General features: G+C 44.4%; 1 protein-coding gene across 2 annotated transcripts; it reads right to left on the reverse strand.

The window, feature by feature from the left end:
- Nucleotides 1-1922: 1922 nt before the first annotated feature.
- AAAS (aladin WD repeat nucleoporin) lies at nucleotides 1923-18013 on the reverse strand. Of its 2 annotated transcripts, none has more exons than XM_040422242.1 (17): nucleotides 17924-18013; nucleotides 15484-15612; nucleotides 14628-14755; nucleotides 14457-14512; nucleotides 13822-13913; nucleotides 12865-12911; nucleotides 12666-12764; nucleotides 8402-8545; nucleotides 7969-8089; nucleotides 6960-7084; nucleotides 6828-6888; nucleotides 6642-6732; nucleotides 5582-5678; nucleotides 5440-5507; nucleotides 5042-5123; nucleotides 4596-4680; nucleotides 1923-2501 (listed from the first exon to the last, which is right to left on the reverse strand). In XM_040422242.1, exons 2-17 carry the CDS (start codon nucleotides 15604-15606, stop codon nucleotides 2358-2360), a joined length of 1563 nt encoding a protein of 520 aa, XP_040278176.1. In that variant the 5' UTR covers nucleotides 15607-15612; nucleotides 17924-18013; the 3' UTR covers nucleotides 1923-2357. The 2 variants fall into 2 exon arrangements, with proteins under 2 accessions (XP_040278176.1, XP_040278178.1); XM_040422244.1 differs by having other exon boundaries at nucleotides 17862-17960.
- Nucleotides 18014-21818: the final 3805 nt, after the last annotated feature.

Below are 21818 nucleotides of genomic sequence, written 5' to 3' on the forward strand. Positions count from 1 at the left end.
ATCTTCATCCTCCCTTCTGTCCTGCCGCCATCTTCACCCTTCCTCTTTTCCAGCAGGGTCACCCCTTCAGCTACTGGCACCGTAGTGGCAGGACGCTGGAAGAGGGACTTGGATGGGTGACCCTTCTGCTGGCGGGATGCAGGGGAGCGAGGCTGCCCTGGTCCACCTTGTCTTCTTGTGGGGGAGGAGGCAGCGTGGAGGACCAACGCTGGCGTGCTCCCCCGGGAGAACAGGGAGGCTAGGCGACCACTGTTTCCCACCTGAAAAGAAGAAAAAATAAAAAAATAAAATAAAAAATCTTCAGGAGCTACCCTGCAGAGCAGGGAGGTCTTACCTCCTATTGACACTAGAAAAAAACTGAAGCTCTCTCTCTCTCCAGGCTGGAGGGGGTATAGCTGCCAGGGAGGAGCTAACAGCTTTATCTAGTGTCAACGCCTCCTAGAGGACATAGCTATACCCACGGTTCCTGTGTCCCCCAATGAATATGGGCGAGAAATGTACTCTTATCCGATGGCTAGATAATAAATACGTGGACCTGAACTGATTTGTAGAATGAGTAGCCCAAGTCCCTAGTTACAGAGGAGTTTGAATGGAGCACTGGTCACACATGCATCTTGCAGTTCCATTCAATGTTTACAGTACAAATGGCAATAGTTGAGTACCGTGCATGGCTCATGCAGTCAGTCCCCCAGATGGTGAATTGGGATACAGGGTGATCATCATTCCATTCACATTCATCAGGAAGGGGGATGCATCCTCCTACCCCCAATCTAGCAGGAACACAACCCTCTGATGAACATAACTTGAATCAAAAGCATTAATTATACAGACTGTGCAACACACACATTGGGTTCACCATTGAACTTTATTAGCAGTTATATACAGTGTGAAGTATTGTGACACAGAATTGCACCGTGGATAATGAGCAGCAATGGGAGGTACGTGTGAAGCGAGTGAGTGGGGTACTCGATGTTTGTTGACTATGGAGTCTATGGTAAGGTGAGCTAAATGCAACTTTATATAGTAGATCCTTAGAGGTTCCCAAGATGTCAGGGATGGGGGAATTTCTGATGGGCTGTAACATTGGCTCATTTTGTCTAATAAACAAGGGGGGGGGGGGGGGGGGACAGCATTGTAGGGATCTATTACTTGTTGTTGCAGTTCATTGTCCTTGTTTCCTTAGGTCTAAAGGCTAAGTTCACACCACCGATAAACTGATCCGGCAGGTAAAGCCTGCCAGACCTCACCAGCTACTGCCATTCATCAGGTATGAGGACCAGGTTTCAGCAAGACAAAAAACACTGAATGCCAGGTGAGTTTACTAGTGGTGTGAACATAGCCTTATTGTGCAGTCAAATAATCACCTCTCCTGTTCAAATTTGGCCTGCACATGTGTCTAACGGGGGAAAATATAATACTATATGTTATGCCTACTAACTCAGTTTGATAAGTATTGACTTATAATGAGTGTGTGAGCTGTCAGGAGTCCAGAGATAAGTGCTACACATTCAGCCATCAGAGCTGCTATCTGTCAGGATTCCCTGTGAAGGGAGAGCCTTCCAGTCTACAAATATACAGAAACAGAAAACTGCACCTCTTGAATGAAGACAAACAGAAAAATAAATTTTTAGCTCAAAATTTGAAGAATGCTATTAAATTAAAATTGCCCCCAAGGGTGGCCATAGTCTTTATAACACAAATAGAAATTACACACACCCTCTCTCCTGCTGACCCCCCCCCCCCCCCCCCCACATATATATATATTAGAAAAAGAAAAGAAAAAAGCAGCACACATTAAACGCGGGTGCAAATCCTTATGGGGGCCTGTGACCGAGGTCCCAAATGCTGCTAGATGGGTGAATAAACCATCCACTTTTTCATCACTAATTTGGAGTGCTGCCTTTTTTCTTTTCTAAATATATATATATATATTTTTTTTTTATGAGAAAATTCTATGTGTCCTTATGTAGATCACATTTAACATGAAAACAGAACAGCAATCTGTGCATAGCTCCTTCCTCAACAAAACACTGGCAAGAATGAGGGTAAAGCAGAATGAATGATCCCCATCTACATCCATGCCTTGGAACGGCAGCCCACACGTGGAGATCTCCAAGCTGCAAGTTTCTGTAGCAAATGGCTGCTACTGAAGAAGTGAATTTTCACGGTCTGTACGGGTTAAGCATAAATTATCCAATACATGAAGTCCAATTCAGTCGGCAGTATACTAGAGAGAGAAACGGAGCCTCTTATGATTCTGGATTTCAAAATATTATATGAGAACCTGAAAGGTTTAGTGATGAATGGTCCTTATATTAATAGGACATATTTCACATGAACAATTCATTATGTCAAGTTTATGCTTCTGAGAAGAGTGACCGTACGGCACAAGTGCTGCCGGCGTCTCCAGATACATTGGTACCAGTCTCAGGAATGAAGCGAGGAAACTGTGCATTCACAAAGTAGAAGGGCACATGGGAGAGGCGGCCAGAACTCCAGAGCTGCAAAAGAAAAATCAGGATGGGGTATGAATAAAGTATAACTGGTAGGTAAGACGTACACAGTAGCACAGTCCATTGGCGCTGTACTTGGCTATCTCTGGAACTTCCATAGAAAAGAATGGAGCGGCCGCTTTCATTTCAGGGGGATACGGGGCCTCCGTTCATGTAATTGTGGGAGTCCCAGCGGTAGGACCCCCAAGGATCTAATGGTTATACCCTATCCTTGATACCAGAGCTGTGGAGTCGGAGTCGAGGAGTCGGAGGCAATTTTGGGTACCTGGAGTCGGAAAAAAATGAACGGACTCCGCCTACTAGATTTAAATGTCCAAATTCACAAAAAGTTATAATTAATTACCGTATTTTACGCCCTATAAGACGCACCTGCCCATAAGACGCACCTAAGTTTTTGAGGAGGAAAATAAGAAAAAAATTATATTTTGAACCAAAAGGTGTGCTTTTGGTGGGTTTTGAACTAATGGTGGTCTGAGTATTGGGACTGTTATGGGGGCATCTGTGGGTGGCACTGTTATGGGGGCATCTGTGGGTGTCACTGTTATGGGGGCACCTGTGGGTGGCACTGTTATGGGGGCATCTGTGGGTGGCACTGTTATGGGGGCATCTGTGGGTGGCACTGTTATGGGGGCATCTGTAGGTGGCACTGTTATGGGGGCATCTGTAGGTGGCACTGTTATGGGGGATCATTGTGGGGGAATCTGTGGATGGCACATATATAGCATCTTATCTTATGTGTCATCCACAGATCCCCCCCCCATAAAAGTGTCCCTGTGTAGTGAATGGGGGCCGGCATCTGTTTCTGTAATGGCAGCGGGGCCCGGTGCCTGCTTCATTCATAAAGTGGGAAGAGCAGGCGCGTGACGTAGTGAGCTACGCTACGAGCGCCCACCCGGCCTCCTGACTGCCAAGAAGTTAGTAGTAAGTAGTACAGCGCTAGATTTAAGATGATTGGAATACTTTAACAATACCCACAAGTTAGATATGATTACCGTATACTACAGTGAGCGGGGCCCGGTGTAGTAGAATACAGTGACTGCACCGGGCCCCGCTGCCATTACAGAAACAGATGCCGGCCCCCAGCCCCTCCTCCCTCTCAGCCTATTCACCGGATGGTCGCAGCATTCGCCCCATAAGACGCACTGCTATTTTTCCCTCACTTTTGCGAAAAATACGGTACTTCTCTACTGTAAGAATAAAGGCCAATGCATGCAGTGTGTCACGTTACTGCAAAACGAACACGTTAGGTGACCATGAAGAAGCATGCTTTTCATATGCTTCACTATATGGCACGCAACGCACAGTTAAGGAGCGGCAATACTTATACTTTCCAATGTGTTGTGTTCCGCTGTTACAGGGAACGCAACGCCCATGGTTAACCTAGCCTCTCACTGATAACTGATTAAGTAGATATGTTTTTTGCAGGACTAGACACTTGTATAACTGAAGGGAATGGATGGTCAATAGTTCAAGACTGAAGCTGTAAACCATTTGAAAAACTGCTGTCATTCAGCTAAGGCTATAAAAACTTGTAAACTCAGATTTTTAGCTTAAACTTTAAACATGACTATGGGATTCTACTAGGGAAATCATGTTTTACAATAAATGCCCCTTCCCCTGCCCCTTCCTGGATCCTCCCACTGCCCTATCTTCAGCAGAAGATCAGCACAGAAAGGAGAAGGCAGCGGCTTCCTAGCCAGTAGTTCTGTGGTAATGACATGTATGTTGCCTTTCTTTCCTTCAAGGAATGTATAAAATACATTCACATATTAAATACAGAGGAGTCGGGGAGTCGGAGTCGGAAGTACCAAAAACGGAGGAGTAGGAGTTGGAGCATTTATCTACCGACTCCACAGCCCTGCTTGATACGCCACAAATGTTGAGATGGGAAAACCACTTTGGCTAGACTCAAGTATGGCTGAGAGCTCACTTTATCTGGAAGTCACACCAGGAAAGTGGCTCGAGTCAAAATATGGCAAATGCAATGGACAGTTAAACCTTCATGGGACCTGCGGCAGTATCTTAGGCATACATACAAATATAATACATCTGTATACATAGTAGAGAAAAAAGATACTTTACCACAGAAAGTAGTGCCCCTTTGTGGAAACACGGGTGAAACTGCATGAGTTGTGGATCCTCTCCAATTTTGCTTGGAATGAAGCCACTAGAAAAGACATTAATGAGAAAATAAAATAACGATTACTGTCAGCTTATAGGGGCTAGCTAATGAAGAAAACCCTGTTTAATATAAAAAATATAAAAAAAAAAGTCAAATCAGTTTTAGGCCTCTTGCACACGAACGTATTTTCTTTCCGTGTCCGTTCCGCATTTTTTGCGGACCGCAAAATACATACGGTCATGTGCAAGAGGCCTTAGGCATGCATTTCCCCTGTAGGAGCCATCTATGGAAAGCACGGACGAGCCGGATCCCTCCAGAGCAGCTCTCCGATCTGCCTCACATCATGAGACAACACCTTTAAGTCATGAAAGTGAATATAAATTAATAGAACACATTCAAGACTTACCAAGGAAGGAGCTCAAACTTCGGGTTGTTCTTAGTGCGGTAGACGGCGATTACGGCTTCACTTGTCTTATCATTTGGGTTCTCTGAATGAGGCAGACACGAGTCCGATGTCAAACATTACAAAAGAGATATTTCACTTGTACGATAAGTATTCTTACAATAATCTTATTCAACTACCCAACATATACTGTGTGTTCTTCATGTACTAAAGACAACGTTAAATAATATCTAGCCTATTGTATGGGTCATGGGCCTGAATGCAGGTGGGAAAAAGGGGAAGAAAATAGCTGGGGGAAAAAAGTCAGTACAGAGTCTGAATAGTAACAGAGACAGAACGGGAGAATCTGTAATTAATGTATTTCAAGAGATGCATGTGAACAAGGACCAAAGGAATCCCACCTCTCAGCAGCACGGCCAGCCTCTCTCCACTTGGGTCCCAGACCATAGACTGTATTTCCCCTCCAACTCTGCAATACAGGAGGGGTTTGAAAGTTTCTGAGATATGTTCACTACACGGATCGTCAGTCACATTTACACTCACCTGACCTCCCCCCCTTCGTCTCTCTCAAAAACCACTTCAGACACATCAGCCACTGGTATCGCACGTTCACTTCCACCAACACAAGCTTGTGCCTCCCCTACGGAATACAGGAAGAGTATGAACAGAGACAACCAGGTGGGTCTCGGAATTAAAATCTAATGTTAAAGGTGCACGCTGCATTTTTAAAAGTGGCTTTGATAAAATGAAAACGAAGGTCTATCCACCTCCACAACGGTTCCGATGCTTCCCAGGTCTCCCCCAGTGGCTATATGGAAATGGGAGTACTCAGTACTCAGCCAACCAATTCTCTGCAGCATTGACAATGATTGGCTGCAGCTGTCACCTGTCTGTTTCAAAGGGAGCAGGAACTAGAGCGGAGGTGGATCGGCTACGATATATAAAATTAAAAAAAACACTATGGAGGGGATTTATTATACACCAGCATTTCATGTTTATTTTTTTGGTATCCTCTGGCAGTCCGTGTGCCTAAAGTGAATTTAGTTTTATGTTTATCGTATACATTGAGTCCATAGTATGCTGTGCTTTTCCATCCGACGTACAAGTTAAAACTGTTTTTTTTTTACAATGGGACCCTATGGTGACAGCTTGGCGGTATGGCATTCATCTGAAGCATCTGTTTAACGTATATGCATGACGTACAGTATATGTTACATATGGGATAAAATCGTGATGTGTACAAAGCCTTACAATATGTTGCTATAGACATAGCATATAGACAAGGGAGATCCCGTGCGACTACCACTTCCGGGTACGTTGGGCCCGTGATCCCAGCCTGGGATTACAAACTTGAGTTTGAATCTCACGCATGCGCTGCGAGTTCTAGCCCCAAGCTGGAATCACGTGCCCAATGTACAGCATGTGATCCTAGAAATGGCGGCCGCACAGGATCGCTGGGCATCTCGGATAACCCCTTTTAAAGTAACATGTGGCAGCCACGTTTTTGACCGGAAAAAAAAAGAAAACTGCCACATTAAAACACAGCAAAACGCAACCTAAAGCAGGTAAGTTACAGACTAGAGTTTGTATGCTTTGCACTTACCCTCTAATACAGAGAATGATAAACTGTATATTATAGACTCGTCCTTCACTGCAAAAAGCAGACGACTGCCATCGGGGCTCCAGCATCCAGTCTGTGTCGCACAAAACCAAAAAAGAACCATATTGGGCATGACAAAACAGAGAGGATAACAGCAGATATACAGGTAGGCTCCGCTTTAAAACAGACCTGACAGCGACCACTGAGTGTTGGCCAGCGCTCACAAGTCCACATGTGTGTCTCCCATACCCTGGAAGATACTAACATTGTGATACTCCTAAGAGCCAGTGAATACATCACTACAAGGTAATGTCAGCTCACCTGAACACAGCAGATGGGGTGGCAGACAGCACCTTGCTGCCGTCTGGAGACCAGGACAGGAAAGTGACACCTCCCCCACCTACTCTCTGTAGTGCTACACAGCTCTCTGTAGAGACATCCCACACCTGATAACACACAGCAGGAAAGAACATGATTGCATGTATGACGAGCAGACTAAAGGCTGTTCAGTGGGTTGTCTGAGATTACAAAAACATGGCTGCTTTTATACACAGTGCCACCCTGGCCCATGGGTTGCGTCTGGTATTGCAGCTCAGCTCTATTGAAGTGAGCAGTGCCGATTCCCTGAAGATGCTGTTAGGGTATGAGCAAAACATGTCAGGGGGCAGCTACACATTTGGTAATGCAGGAAAGCATTTTCAACTTTTAATTGCACCTTTGGAGTTTGTTCATTTAAATACCACTAATAAAAGTGATGTTTTAAATGTCGGCCGCTGCTCTCATCATCCCTGCCAGGCTTTGGTTACTTGACTGCTGCAATGATGTGCCTGCATAACCCATATACATGGCACAAGACCACTGAGGCCAAATTGGTAGGGAATATTAGCATTTTTATCCTCACCCTACCCACTTCCAGTGCAGCTGGTCCTCCCTGCCCAGCTTTGTTCAATTGGCTGCAGCGATGATATGCCCATATAACCCACTAGACCCCCTACTGCCAATCACCAGCCTCAGCGGTCTTGTGCCATGTATGAGGGTTATGCAGGCACATCACTGCAGCAGTCAAGTAACCAAAGCCTGGCAGGGAGGATGGGAGCAGCAGCGCTGGATGCCAAGGGGGGGGGGGGATTCTTTTTTATTTTAGCACAGTGTCTGGTTTGTAGCTCATTTTTGTATAATTCGACTCTCGTTGATGCCAAATTAAAGTTTATTAAACCGACATTAACTGATGTTGGGAGAAATTGGACACAAACAAAGCTACACATATAGTAGGTCCTCACCAAAAGAGTATCCCCAGCATTGACGGGAAAAGTACAATCTAATTACTCACCAACATAGCAGTGTCCACAGGGGACGCGGACAGCAACACTCCACCTTTAGGAGACCAAGCAACGCTGGTGACTGGACTGTGACCCGGATGTGTAAGGATCTGAGCGCAGCCTGATGAAGGCCTGTCAACGTCAGACATAAAAGCAAGCACATTAGTGACTGACACATGCAATTCACAAAGACTATACATTATTTATGCATCACAGCTTCGGGACTTCGGTTCAAGATATTGGAAGATGCTCACTGCTGTTCAGTCCCTTTCAGGTGAAAGGAACGGGGCTGCAATACCAGGCACAGCTACGGCAAATGTATGGCGCTGTGCCTGGCAACCAATGGAGGAGATGCGGGACTTCTAAATTTTAAAATGACCAGCAATTCATACAGTGAAGGAGATGCAAGAGTCGAACATGTCACAGTGTAATAATGGGCGTTACCTTGTAGACAGAGAGGTGGGGTCGATGTGCCACACCAGGACGCAGCTCTGACACGCCACAGCTAAGATAGAGGCACACAGCGGTTTCCACGCCATACTTGCCACATCCTTCTGCAGACGGTGCTTTAATGTAGGTATTGTTGGGCTAAAAAAAAATATTCTGCATCACCATGTGTTCTATTCACACTGCAAATGACTGTCTGAAGAGAACGGCCTATTGTTTAACCCTTTCTACCCTGGGTGATTTTCCGAGTTTCTATTTTTTTACTACCTGCCTTCGCGGAGCCATAACTTTTTTTTATTTTTCCGTTCACCCAGCCATATAAGGACTCGTTTTTTTAGGGACAAGTTGCACTTTCTAATGGCACAATTTAGTATTGCATATGATGTAGTGGGAAGCTGGAAAAAAGATGTTCCAAATGGGGTGGAATTGGAAAAAAAATAATATGCAATTCCGCCACAGTTTATGGGTTGTTGTTTTTTTCAGCGTTTCCTATGCGGTAAAACTGCCCTGTGCCTTTCATTCTCTGAGTCAGTAAGATTTCGGCTATACCACTTTTGTATAGTTTTTCTTGTGTTTTAATACCAAAAAAATACAAAAATATTTTTTCTTTGAATCGCCATAATCTGACCTCCATAACTTTTTTATTTTTACATAGTTTTAATAAATTCCCCATTAAAAGTGTCCTGTCTGACCCAGGAAGCAGTACATCAGCGACTTAAAAAGATTAAAATAGACAAATCTCCAGGACCGGATGGCATACACCCCCGTATCCTAAGGGAATTAAGTAATGTCATAGATAGACCCTTATTTCTGATATTTGCGGACTCTATACTGACAGGGAATTTCCCACAGGATTGGCGCATGGCATATGTGGTGCCAATATTCAAAAAGGGTCCAAAAACTGAGCCTGGTAAGTTTAACATCTGTTGTGGGTAAACTGTTTGAAGGTTTTCTGAGAGATGCTATATTAGAGCATCTCAACGGAAATAAGCAAATAACGCCATATCAGCATGGCTTCATGAGGGATCGGTCATGCCAAACTAATTTAATCAGTTTCTATGAGGAGGTAAGTTCTAGACTTGACAGTGGTGAATCAATGGATGTCGTATATCTGGACTTCTCCAAAGAATTTGACACTGTACCGCATAAAAGGTTAGTATATAAAATGAGAATGCTCGGACTGGGAGAAAACATCTGTATGTGGGTAAGTAACTGGCTGAGTGATAGAAAACAGAGGGTGGTTGTTAACGGTACACACTCAGATTGGGTCACTGTCACTAGTGGGGTACCTCAGGGGTCATTATTGGGCCCTATTCTCTTCAATATATTTATTAATGATCTTGTAGAAGGCTTGCATAGTAAAATATCAATTTTCGCAGATGACACTAAACTGTGTAAAGTAATTTACACTGATGAGGACAGTATACTACTACAGAGGGATCTGGATAGACTGGAGGCTTGGGCAGATAAGTGGCAGATGAGGTTTAACACTGACAAATGTAAAGTTATGCACATGGGAAGGAATAATGCAAGTCACCCATACATACTAAATGGTAAAACACTCGGTAACACTGACATGGAAAAGGATCTAGGAAATTTAATAAACAGCAAACTAAGCTGCAAAAACCAGTGTCAGGCAGCTGCTGCCAAGGCCAACAAGATAATGGGTTGCATCAGAAGGGGCATAGATTCCCGTGATATGAACATAGTCCTACCACTTTACAAATCGCTAGTCAGACCACACATGGAGTACTGTGTACAGTTCTGGGCTCCTGTAAACAAGGCAGACATAGCAGAGCTGGAGAGGGTCCAGAGGAGGGCAACTAAAGTAATAACTGGAATGGGGCAACTACAGTACCCTGAAAGATAATCAACATTAGGGTTATTCACTTTAGAAAAAAGACGACTGAGGGGAGATCTAATTACTATGTATAAATATATCAGGGGGCAGTACAGAGATCTATCCCATCATCTATTTATCCCCAGGACTGTGACTGTGACGAGGGGACATCCTCTGCGTCTGGAGGAAAGAAGGTTTGTACACAAACATAGAAGAGGATTCTTTACGGTAAGAGCAGTGAGACTATGGAACTCTCTGCCTGAGGAGGTGGTGATGGTGAGTTCACTAAAAGAGTTCAAGAGGGGCCTGGACGTATTTCTGGAGTGTAATAATATTACAGGTTATAGTTACTAGAGAGGGGTCGTTGATCCAGGGAGATATTCTGATTGTCTGATTGGAGTCGGGAAGACATTTTTTATTCCCCTAAAGTGGGGAAAATTGGCTTCTACCTGTCAGGGTATTTTTGCCTTCCTCTGGATCAACTTGCAGGATAGCAGGCCGAACTGGATGGACAAATGTCTTTTTTCGGCATGTTACTATGTTACATCTACAGAGCTGTGAGGGCTAATTTTTTTTTTGTGGGGTAATCTGTATTTTTCATTGATGTAATTACTTTTTATTCAATTTCTTTGGAGCGGTGAAGCGATATGGAATAAATACATTTATATTTTAATAGTACTGGCGATTTGGGATGCGGTGATGCCTATGTTTATTTTTATTTTGGTGAAAGGTGGTGATTTGAATTATCTAGATATCTAGCTATTTAGCAGTGACGTCTATGAGAATTTCGCTATGTTCTAGAGTCTCCATAGGAACCCATGTGCGGCAACCCCAGATTATTCAGAGGGACCGAGGCTGTCGCAGAAGGAGCCGATACAGCTCTGGGAGTGCACGCTCCTAAGTTTTTAAGCTCTCAGATGCCGTGGTCACATTTGACAATGGCATCTGAGGGGTTAAAGAGGACCTTTCACCGCTCCTGACATACCTGTTTTAATAGCTTCATGCATTTTCCATGTAATAATAATTCCGGAGCATCTATTCTTATGTCTCTATGTTGTGCCATTCCTGTATTATTTCTACTAGAAGTTATGAATGAATTGCTAGCAGTCTGCAGTAAGGGTACAGAGGGGTGGTAACCAGTTGGGGGTGTGTACCTGCACAGAATCGCTCTATCCAATCAGTGCTGCCATTTTCAGTCTGTGCAGGGACACAGCCCCAACTGGTTACCACCCCTCTGTACCCTTACTGCAGACTGCTAGCAATTCATTCATAACTTCTGGTAGAAATAATAAAGAAATGGCATAACATAGAGACATAAGAATAGATGCTCCGGAATTGTTATTACATGGGGGATGCAAGAAGCTATTAAAACAGGCATGTCAGGAGCGGTGACAGGTCCTCTTTAAAGGTCAGCATGTACATGTATGGCACTGGTCGGGAAGGAGATCTCCAGGCATTAAAATTAATCAGAATACAGAAATATTACTTTATTTTAATTACATCACCAAATACCTTTACTTATAATGACTTGATCTGGAGACAGTCATCAGTCTGCAATAAAATGGCTGCCTTTCTATTAGAACAAGCAAAAACCTGTTCTAATTACACAGAAGGACGGAATACTTCAGAACACTGAGGTACCTACCTCATCATCCTACATACATGTGATAAGATCTTCAGCTGAGTCTTTATTGCCAAAGCTCATGCAGAGAGAACGGACAAGCCACAGAGACTGCTGTGGTCCCTGTTAGGGATGAGCGAGTTTGGATGCTACATCCGAAGTCGGTTTGCATAAAACTTTGTCGTAATGCTCCTGCTCCGTACAGTATTAGAATGTATTGGCTACGATGAGCCGAAGTTATTACTTCGTGAAGTCTCGCGTGACTTTGTGAATTATTATTACTGTATAAAACCTTGGTACCGAACTCTTGTTCGGTTCCAAGTGGAGCATGGATCTGAATCCGAGTTCGGTACCAAGGTTTTTTACAGTAATAATTAATTCACGAAATTATTACATGAAGTCTCGTTATAATAACTATGTAATAACTTCGGTTCATCTGAGCCAATACAGTCTGATACTGTACGGAGCTCCCGCTCTGTACAGTATTACAATGAAGTTTTATGCGAATTGACTTCGGAAGAAGCATCCGAAGTCGATTCGCTCATCCCCAGGCCGTCTTCTCTGCACTTCATGACCTCTGTTCCTACAGAGACTCGGCTGAAGATCACATCAGATGTATGTAGGGTCGTCCTTACTCACAGGCAGACCAGAGAGGAATACTGGATTAGGTCTGTAGCGTAGTGTTCTGAAGTAACCCGTATTTCACTACACTCCATTTTATTTTAAACATATTTATTAAGTATTCTGCGGTCACATTCTCTTCTAAGGAATATGTTAGGGACTGCTTACACATTTCTTACCTTCCTGTGGTGTAGATTCGAATGGAGTCATCCACAAGTGCCAGGGCAAATTTGTTGGTGTGAGGGTGCCAAGCAAAGGCTCGAAGAGAACAGCTGGCCCTAACAGAGTGCCACAAAAGAAGAGAGAGGTTGAATGCCCTCAGTCGTTGGACCTGCTGGTAGGCATTAGCAGACGCAACTGAAATCAGCAGCTACTCACCAGTCACAAGCCTGTGAGAACTCAGCAGTGAGATCCTCGCTTTTCATCTGTGAAGAAATATTGCATAGTATTACACCTTAGATACTCCTGAAGAGAGAGCTCTAAGCGGTTTCTGTCTTCCATTCAATATAACGCACAATAAACATGGTGTGTGCCACCTTTCCACTAGGGAAAACAAGACCCAGGACCCACAATTTCAGGATTGGTTGGGGTTGCAGCACTTTTATCTCCACTGATAAGACATTTACAATATATTCAATTGGTAGCCGTTTCTAGTGGAAAACAACACTTTCGGGGCAATTTTTTTACTCATTTTGGCCTAAAAATTATTTTTTTCAACTGGTATTTATTAAAAATGTTCAGCCGTTTCTGAGATACAAGGGTTAAAAAGGAGTCTGCGTGCAAGTTGTCACAGTCTGTTTTCTTTGAATCCAGTCATCTGACAGCTCATGTATAACCCTTACCTTACCAGATCTCCTGACCTCAAACACTTATGTAAGTCGTATTCTTAACAGTTTGATAAGAATTGAGTTATAATGAGTGTTTATGAGGTTAGGAGGTCAGAGATAGGAACTACACCTGAGTTGTCAGATGACGGAAATTCAAAGAAAGCAGACTGACAGCTTGCAAAGAGACTGATTTTTTAACCCTTGTATCTCAGAAACAGCTGAACAGTTTTAATAAATGACCAATTTAAAATAATATTTATAGCCCAAAATGAATAAAACGCAATCATAAAAAAAAAAATTGCTCCAAAGGTGTCCGTAGCCTTTAAACACAGTGCCAACATGACTGCATTTCTATATGTGTGTACTGCCAAACCCCTTGTGTCATTCTGACAGCCAAACAGGTAATTGCTCACCATGGTTCAGGGTAAATCTGTCACCAAAATTCGATGCTAATCTGTACATATAGTTTTGCTTTTATAACCATTCACATTCTTTACAGGACACTTACTAAAAGGTGTGGAAAAAGTGATCCATGGAAAGAAGAAACCCATCGGCATGCCGCAAGAGAACAGCGCGAGACGTGACACAGTAAAGGAGGCGCTGTAATAGAATGGTCAAAAATGAAACAGTAATAACTAAATGTATCTGTGGCTTGGAAAGTAAAACGTAAAGGGCAGGCCCTCTGATATGAGCATCGGAACATTTCATGCTCCGATGCTCTTCTTTGTCCTGTGCTGTATCGCGCAGACTTTTTCTGGAGATCCGGTGACGTACCAGGCTCTCCAAGGGTAAGCTAGGCGGTACTAATGGGAAGGCTTTAGCGCTGCCCCAGCCTGTAAAACAGCTAGGGCAGAGCTAAAGCCTGCCCATTAGTGGCGGTGACGTCACTGGCAACACTGCTAGGCGGAAGTCTTCACCTGGCAGTGCAAAAAATATAAACACACAGCCCTTGCCCTGCGCGATACAGCGCAGGGCAAGGGAGAATCGGAGCATGAAATGCTCATATCAGAGCAGCTGCCTGGGTGAAAAAAGAGATATTTCAGGGTTCAGCTCTGAACCCGGACAACCTATTTAAGTAAACGGCTCATCCTTATAATCAATATGAAGTAATGAGCAGTGATCCCACCGGCATTCAGACATTACCCTCTTCCTCAGAGTTGGATATCTCCTCCAGCAGTCCAGCAAGTCCCATCTGGTGCCTGGAGAGGAAGAGAGAGTTTCTATTCCATCTATAAAGACCCCACGAAGAGTATTATCCACATATTATCCTAAATAAGTATCAGATTCAGAGACTGGCACCAGGAGGGCACACACCATGCATTCAAACAGCGTTTCCAGACCGTCTCCTTGTGATGTATAAATGCTGCTTTGCTGCTCAGCTCCATCCGCCCAGGAGCCTTCAAGGCATCTAGAGGAATCAAAAGTTCAGGTACATTGACCATCTGCAGGGACATAAAGACCGGGCTGTTAGACGCAATCAAAGCAAATTGCTGACTGATTTAGGTTACTAATTGCAATAGCAATGTCTGCCGCATGATAACCTCATGATACCTGCTAACCCAGTTCTTAGAATGACCGGCACCAAGTCACCGACTTCTGAAGAACTGGCAGGTCGGCTTATATGAAAGCTATGCAACAAGGATTTCCAATCTACTATGTCCAGTGTTCGGTAAGACTGACCATCGACTGTCATCACAAAGACATTTGCCAGCGATGTTCTAGGACAACATATTGGGAATATGGGTAAAACTGTGGATTCTGAGTATAGGCGATATTAGAGGATGATCTGCAGATATAAAAAGGGTTTCCAGGGCTTCAGATATTGATGACCTATACGCAGGAAATTCAACAGCCCCATTTTTTTCGTTCTCGGGGATATAAACTGATGCAAGTTCTGTCTGGCAGCGCCATAATCTCCTCTCTACTCCCTCTCCAAGTGCCCATGTATTAATTAGGTGGGGAAGGGTTGAGATACCTGTTGGCCAACAGGAATCTCATGTCTTCCTACCGCTGGAACTTTCAAAGGTCTGAGGATACAATTTTGAATAACTAGCACATGCAAGTGTGCCGATATACAGCGAGCACCAACACGGTAACACAACTAGATCACTTCTAGAGTTCCGCCACCATCACCTAATCTACACTCGTGAAGCACACCAGAAGCTCTTACCGCAGAGCTGAATGAGGGAGGTGGACTTTCATCAGCCATCCAGGGGACCATTGTATTGTTGTATTCATACAGCAGGACATCGCCACGAGGCAAAGGTGGAGGGAAAAGGTCCAAGGAGCACATCTTGATCTGTGTATGACAAAGGGCAACATATAGGAAAGTGTGGGGCACAGCGTATTGCTGCTTTGAGAACAGCTAGGCAGTAATGCACCATGGCGGCGGTGGTGGATCACAGATTTTTCATCTTTAACTCCCCTATTTCCTTGATTGATATTTATGACACCTCCTTCACCATCCACAGCCTCCTCCAAATCTAGCGTTGTTCCCCACTGTAGTGAACCAGTGCAAATGCACTGGGACTTGCTGTTGTGGGCAGAACCTTCTCTTCCATGAGCGTTCATGTCCTCGCCTTCCAGTCACACAAGCCAGATGTGGAATGTCACAAAAAACAAAAAAAATCGAACTGAAGCCTCTGTCCACAACAGTGAGTTCGCAATGTGCTTGAAATGGTTCAATGGAGTAGGGTGCAAGTGCTAAATTTGGAGCAGAATGTGGATCATTGAGACGTCACCCTCATCAATCAAGGAAAGGGCTTGGTATACAGATGAAAATGACAGACACCTCCAAGTATATCTGCCTATGGCCTCCTGCACACGACCGCATGGCTTTTTCAGTGTTTTGCGGTCCGTTTTTTCACGGATCCGTTGTTCCGTTTTTTTGTCTCTGTGGGTTTCCGTTTCGTTTTTCCGTATGGCATATACAGTATACAGTAATTACATAGAAAAAATTGGGCTGCGCATAAAATTTTCAATAGATTGTTCCGCAAAAACGGAACGGATACGGAAGACATACGGATGCATTTCCGTATGTGCTCCATTTTTTTGCGGACCCATTGACTTGAATGGAGCCACAGAACGTGATTTGCGGGCAATAATAGGACATGTTCTATCTTTGAACGGAACGGAAAAACGGAAATGGAATGCATACTGAGTACATGCCGTTATTTTTGCGAAGCCATTGAAATGAATGGTTCTGTATACGGACCGCAGAAAACGGCCAGTAAACGGGAAAAAAACGGTTGTGTGCAGGAGGCCTTATCTACACATAATAGACACATTGAGGGTCATTTATTAAGACCGTCATTTTTTGACAGCCTTTTTGTACATTTTTTTTGCTGGCGTTGCTGCCAGAAGATGCTCCTAATTTATGACAGGGCATGCACTTCTTCATAAATTAGCGCGCCCTTTGGTAGTCCGTGCGCCTGCTGGAAAATCTACGCCAGCCAGCAAAAACTTTTACAGCTTTTTCCTGGCGTAAATTTAGTAAAGTCCCAGCCACACCCTGCTCCATCTCCTTTGTGTCAAATGCGGCAAAAAAATTATCTGCTTTTTTGCAACAATTTTAGGCCAAAAAAAGGCGTACAACTGTTTAGAAATGACCCCCACTGCGTGAAATGTCACCCAAGCGATGTCTCTGCTTTCTATTGCATATGTAAAGACCTTTGGTGCAGGGGCCACATGAGACACGCACCGACACATCCTCCGGACACTGGAGAAACTCATTTAGAAGGGTCTCTACAAAACCTAGAACACTCCAGCTGTCGTGAAACTACAACTCCCTACATGCACACTTACCTGGCTGTTCTTGTAACTCAGATAGAAGTGAATGGAGCATGCTGGGAGTCGTAGTTTCACCACAGCTGGATTGCCGAAGGTTGCTGCTCATTGACTTAGAGGGCATCTGTCAGCAGATTTGTCCCTATGACACCGGCTGACCTATTACAGATGCACTTGGCTGCTGAAGACATCTGTGTTGGTCCCATGTTCCTATGTGCCCGCATCGCTGAGAAAAAAGATTTTGTAATATATGCAAATGAGCCTCTAGAGCAGGGATGCCCAACCTGCGGCCCTCTAGCTGTTGCAAAACTACAACTCCTAGCATGCCCAGACAGCCTACAGCTAGGCATGACGGGAGTTGTAGTTTTAGAACAGCTGGAGGGCCGCAGGTTGAGCATACCTGCTCTAGGAGCAACTGGGGTTTTGCCAACACTCCCAGAGGTTCTGTCTTTGCACTTTGATTGACAGGGTCAGGTGTCACCATGTTTACACTCCCTCGCCCTGTCAATCAATGGCTGAGCCTCCCTAGTGTCACCCACGATGACCCCTTTAAGAGGATACAACTCATGACAGGCTTCTCTGCTTCACAGTGCGGGGATCCATCCCATCGTTCTTGGGCTCAGGGGTCTAGCAGCAGGACCCCACTAATCACACTTGTATGGCAGGAATGCTGAGGTTTTTAAAATCCATTTGGAACCACAAGCCCCAGCGCAGGCAGGATCAGCCATGTCCGGCAGTTGGACATCACCGAAAACATATCACCTGTCCCGCAGCAGCGCAGTATTCACACACAGCGTACAGAATAGCGATAATAGCGCACTGACCTGCGGCAATATTCAGAAATCCGCGCCGTCCGATTGACGAATCAGAGCACGGAGGGCAGCGTCCGGGAACCGAGGCGCGGACTGATGACGTCACGAGGTGGGACTGGCGCGGACGTGAGCTGCCAGTGTCACGTGGCTACAATCCGCGCTGAGCTGACTGTCTGAACCCCAGCAGCCATCTACTCTCTCCCCTTACAGGACCTCAGTGGCCATAGACGATGTATTGCAGACAGTGCGATATGTACAACACGATTACATGCTGAACATCGCATGTGTAATGCTGCAGTGGAGGGAGGGACTTTGGTGTGAAAGTGTTAATAAAATAATGGTGATACACATTGCATACCGTTTCAACAGAATCCTATGGGGAGACAAGTCATGTGATATGTGATAATTGCAACAAAAAAATAAACAAATCTATTAAAACACAAATCTATCAAAACAGATGCAAAGGAAAACTGGCTTAGTTGCCCGTAACAACCAATCACATTCCACTTTTAAGTTTTCAGAGCTCCTTTGGAAAATGAAATAATCTGGTTGCTATGGGCAACTAAGCCAGTTTTCCTGTGTACCTGTTTTGATAAGTCTGCAATAGCGCAACAGGACTCGATCTGGGGAGAGGTGCATTTACAGAATACTCTGACACTACCGAACTTGACCCAGATCTAGACGTGAGTGCTAAAAATTAACTTTTATTAATTTATATATAAAAGTAGGCTGTGAGCCTCAGAAGGTTAAAAACACTGTTTACTGCACCAGCATATTATACACAACTGCTTACATGTGGAGGAGAAAATCACAGACCTGCACTTAGCGTCAGTGCAGTCACTGGCCACAATCACTTTTGGTGAAGGGTTCTGGTTGCCTCCCAGACTCCCTTTTAAAGGGGTTGTCTGGGTTCAGAGCTGAAACCGGACATCCCTCCATTTTCACCCCGGAAGCACACGGTCAGGTTTCTTGAGGCAGTTTTGGAAGCTTAAATTAGGAGAGGATCATAAAAGGAGAGAAAGTTATTAAAGGGGTTGTCCAGCCTTTAGTAAGTGATGGTCCATCCTCATCACTAGCTGATTAGTGGGGTCCGACACCCTGCACCCCCTCTGATCAGCTGTTTGGGTGTCACTCTGTCATCTGCTCCACCATTCCCCACCCCAGCCTGGGCATGTTCCCAGCAGCGGGCTCGGTGCAGTGATGTCACACCTGCTGTGCTGAGCAGAAAGCATGATATGCTCCATTCAACGGGGGAATGGGGCTAGAGGAGTATTACTTTTTTATTTTATTAACACTACAGGGGCTTCATTAATCTAAGGGGGCAAAATTACTTTTTGGGAGCACTATGGAGATACAAAGGGGGCATAACTGGGGGCACTAAGGGGGAATAACAGGGGCCTGCACAGATCTCACAGGGCCCTATACCAAAACTTGCGACCACCCAGTTTCCTAATCTGCATGCATCAATCACTCCCAGGTAAGTCAGAACGCAAGCCGCAATGGCCCAGTTGACTTTACATTCTTCTTCTTAAAAGTTGTAAAAAAAAAACATTGCTCTTCACCTACGTGGTCTGACTTCTATAGCAGAAAAGGTGAAAAAGGTGATTCACAACTATGAGCACCATATTTCTGACTATACAGTATACGCTGATAAATATGTGTTTACTTTATTATAAAGCCGTTTACCTGCAGCCACCACTAGGGGGAGCTTAGTGCATAGGAATTTATATACTTACCATTGATCTCTTTGCAATCAGCTCCACCTATTGGCCACTATATGAAAAAAGATTGTTCTCTTGCATGGAGAAGAGGACGGAGTTCCATTGGAAATAACAACTTTTCTTGTGCCCAAAGTGGACTGCGAGGGATTGGGCATGAATAGATAACATTGGGCGTGTCTTAGTGTAAAAAACATTTGTAATTGCGTGCATTTTTTGCCACCATTTCGCAAACGTAAATATATCCTTGAGTAATAATTTCTTATTACTGTCATTTTATTGGAACAAAAACAGATTACACATTCTGTACAGGACATCCTGTAAAAAGTGTAGAACTAATAGCCAATTTTCATAGGATAGGTCATCTGTATCTGATCGGTGGATATGCGACACCCGGGACCCCCGCCGATCAGCTCCTGTGGGTGCCGCTGCCTTCTCACAGCTTACCAAACACAGCACCGTACATTGTATAGCGGTTGTTCTTGGTAATGCAGCTCAGCCCCATTTACTTCAATGGGGCTGAGCCGCGCCTAGGCCACGTGACTGATGAATGTGTGGTCACTGGCCTACGAAAAGCAGAGAGAAGACCGTGGTGCTCACAGGAGCGCTGCTGCCTTCTCAAACAGCTGATCGGCGGGGGTCCCAGGTGTCAGATCCCCACCAATCCGATACTGATGACCTAGCCTGAGGACAGGTCATCATTAAAAAAAAATCTTGGAAAACCCTTTTAATAGGCAATTAGCAAAGACAGCAATCTTGGAAAACCCTTTTAATTGATCTTTCTAAGGAAACAAGTGAGGTAAGTTGTTTTTAACAATATTTTTTATTGAGACGAGAAAAGAGTATTTTTAAAATAAAAAAGAATACTTAGGCCTCTTTCACACTTGCGTTGTCCGGATCCGGCGTGTACTCCATTTGCCGGAGGTGCCCGCCGGATCCGTAACACCGCAAGTGAACTGAAAGCATTTGAAGACGGATCCGTCATCAAAATGCGTTCAGTGTTACTATGGCAGCCAGGACGCTATTAAAGAGGGGGGGAGCAGTATACTTACCGTCCGTGCGGCTCCCGGGGCGCTCCAGAATGACGTCAGAGCGCCCCATGTGCATGGATGACGTGACCCATGCGATCACGTCATCCATGCGCGTGGGGCGCCCTGACGTCACTCTGAAGCGCCCCGGGAGCCGCACAGACGGTAAGTATACTGCTCCCCCGCTCCCCACTACACTTTACCATGGCAAACAGGACTTTAGTGTCCTGGCAGCCATGGTAACCATTCAGAAAAAGCTAAACGTTGGATCCGGTAATGCGCCGAAACGACGTTTAGCTTAAAGCTGGATCCGGATTAGTGCCTTTCAATGGGCATTAATTCCGGATCCGGCCTTGCGGCAAGTGTTCAGGATTTTTGACCGGAGCAAAAATGCAAAAAGCATGCTGCGGTATTTTCTCCGGCCAAAAAACGTTCCGTTCCGGAACTGAAGACATCCTGATGCATCCTGAACGGATTTCTCTCCATTCAGAATGCATTAGGATAATCCTGATCAGGATTCTTCCGGCATAGAGCCCCGACGACAGAACTCTATGCCGGAACACAACAACGCAAGTGTGAAAGAGCCCTTAACCACCTCAGCCCCCAGTGCTTAAACACCCTGAAAGACCAGGCCACTTTTTACACTTCTGACCTACACTACTTTCACCGTTTATTGCTCGGTCATGCAACTTACCACCCAAATGAATTTTACCTCCTTTTCTTCTCACTAATAGAGCTTTCATTTGGTGGTATTTCTTTGCTGCTGACATTTTTACTTTTTTTGTTATTAATCGAAATTTAACGATTTTTTTGCAAAAAAATGACATTTTTCACTTTCAGGTGTAAAATTTTGCAAAAAAAACGACATCCATATAGAAATTTTGCTCTAAATTTATAGTTCTACATGTCTTTGATAAAAAAAAAATGTTTGGGTAAAAAAAAAATGGTTTGGGTAAAAGTTATAGCGTTTACAAACTATGGTACAAAAATGTGAATTTCCGCTTTTTGAAGCAGCTCTGACTTTCTGAGCACCTGTCATGTTTCCTGAGGTTCTACAATGCCCAGACAGTACAAACACCCCACAAATGACCCCATTTCTGAAAGTAGACACCCTAAGGTATTCACTGATGGGCATAGTGAGTTCATAGAACTTTTTATTTT

The sequence above is a fragment of the Bufo bufo genome, chromosome 3 (assembly GCF_905171765.1).
Source record: "Bufo bufo chromosome 3, aBufBuf1.1, whole genome shotgun sequence".
Taxonomy (NCBI): Eukaryota; Metazoa; Chordata; class Amphibia; order Anura; family Bufonidae; genus Bufo; species Bufo bufo.

Bases quoted from the DNA above. Each gene is read 5' to 3' on its own strand.
- AAAS (XM_040422242.1), bottom strand. From the start codon at position 15,606: ATGTGCTCCTTGGACCTTTTCCCTCCACCTTTGCCTCGTGGCGATGTC. The intron at 12,765-12,864 runs GTGAGTAGCTGC...GCACTCTGTTAG, and splicing joins TTCTCACAGGCTTGTGACTG to GGCCAGCTGTTCTCTTCGAG. The intron at 8,546-12,665 runs GTAAGAAATGTG...ATTTTTTTTTAG, and splicing joins CGAATCTACACCACAGGAAG to CCCAACAATACCTACATTAA.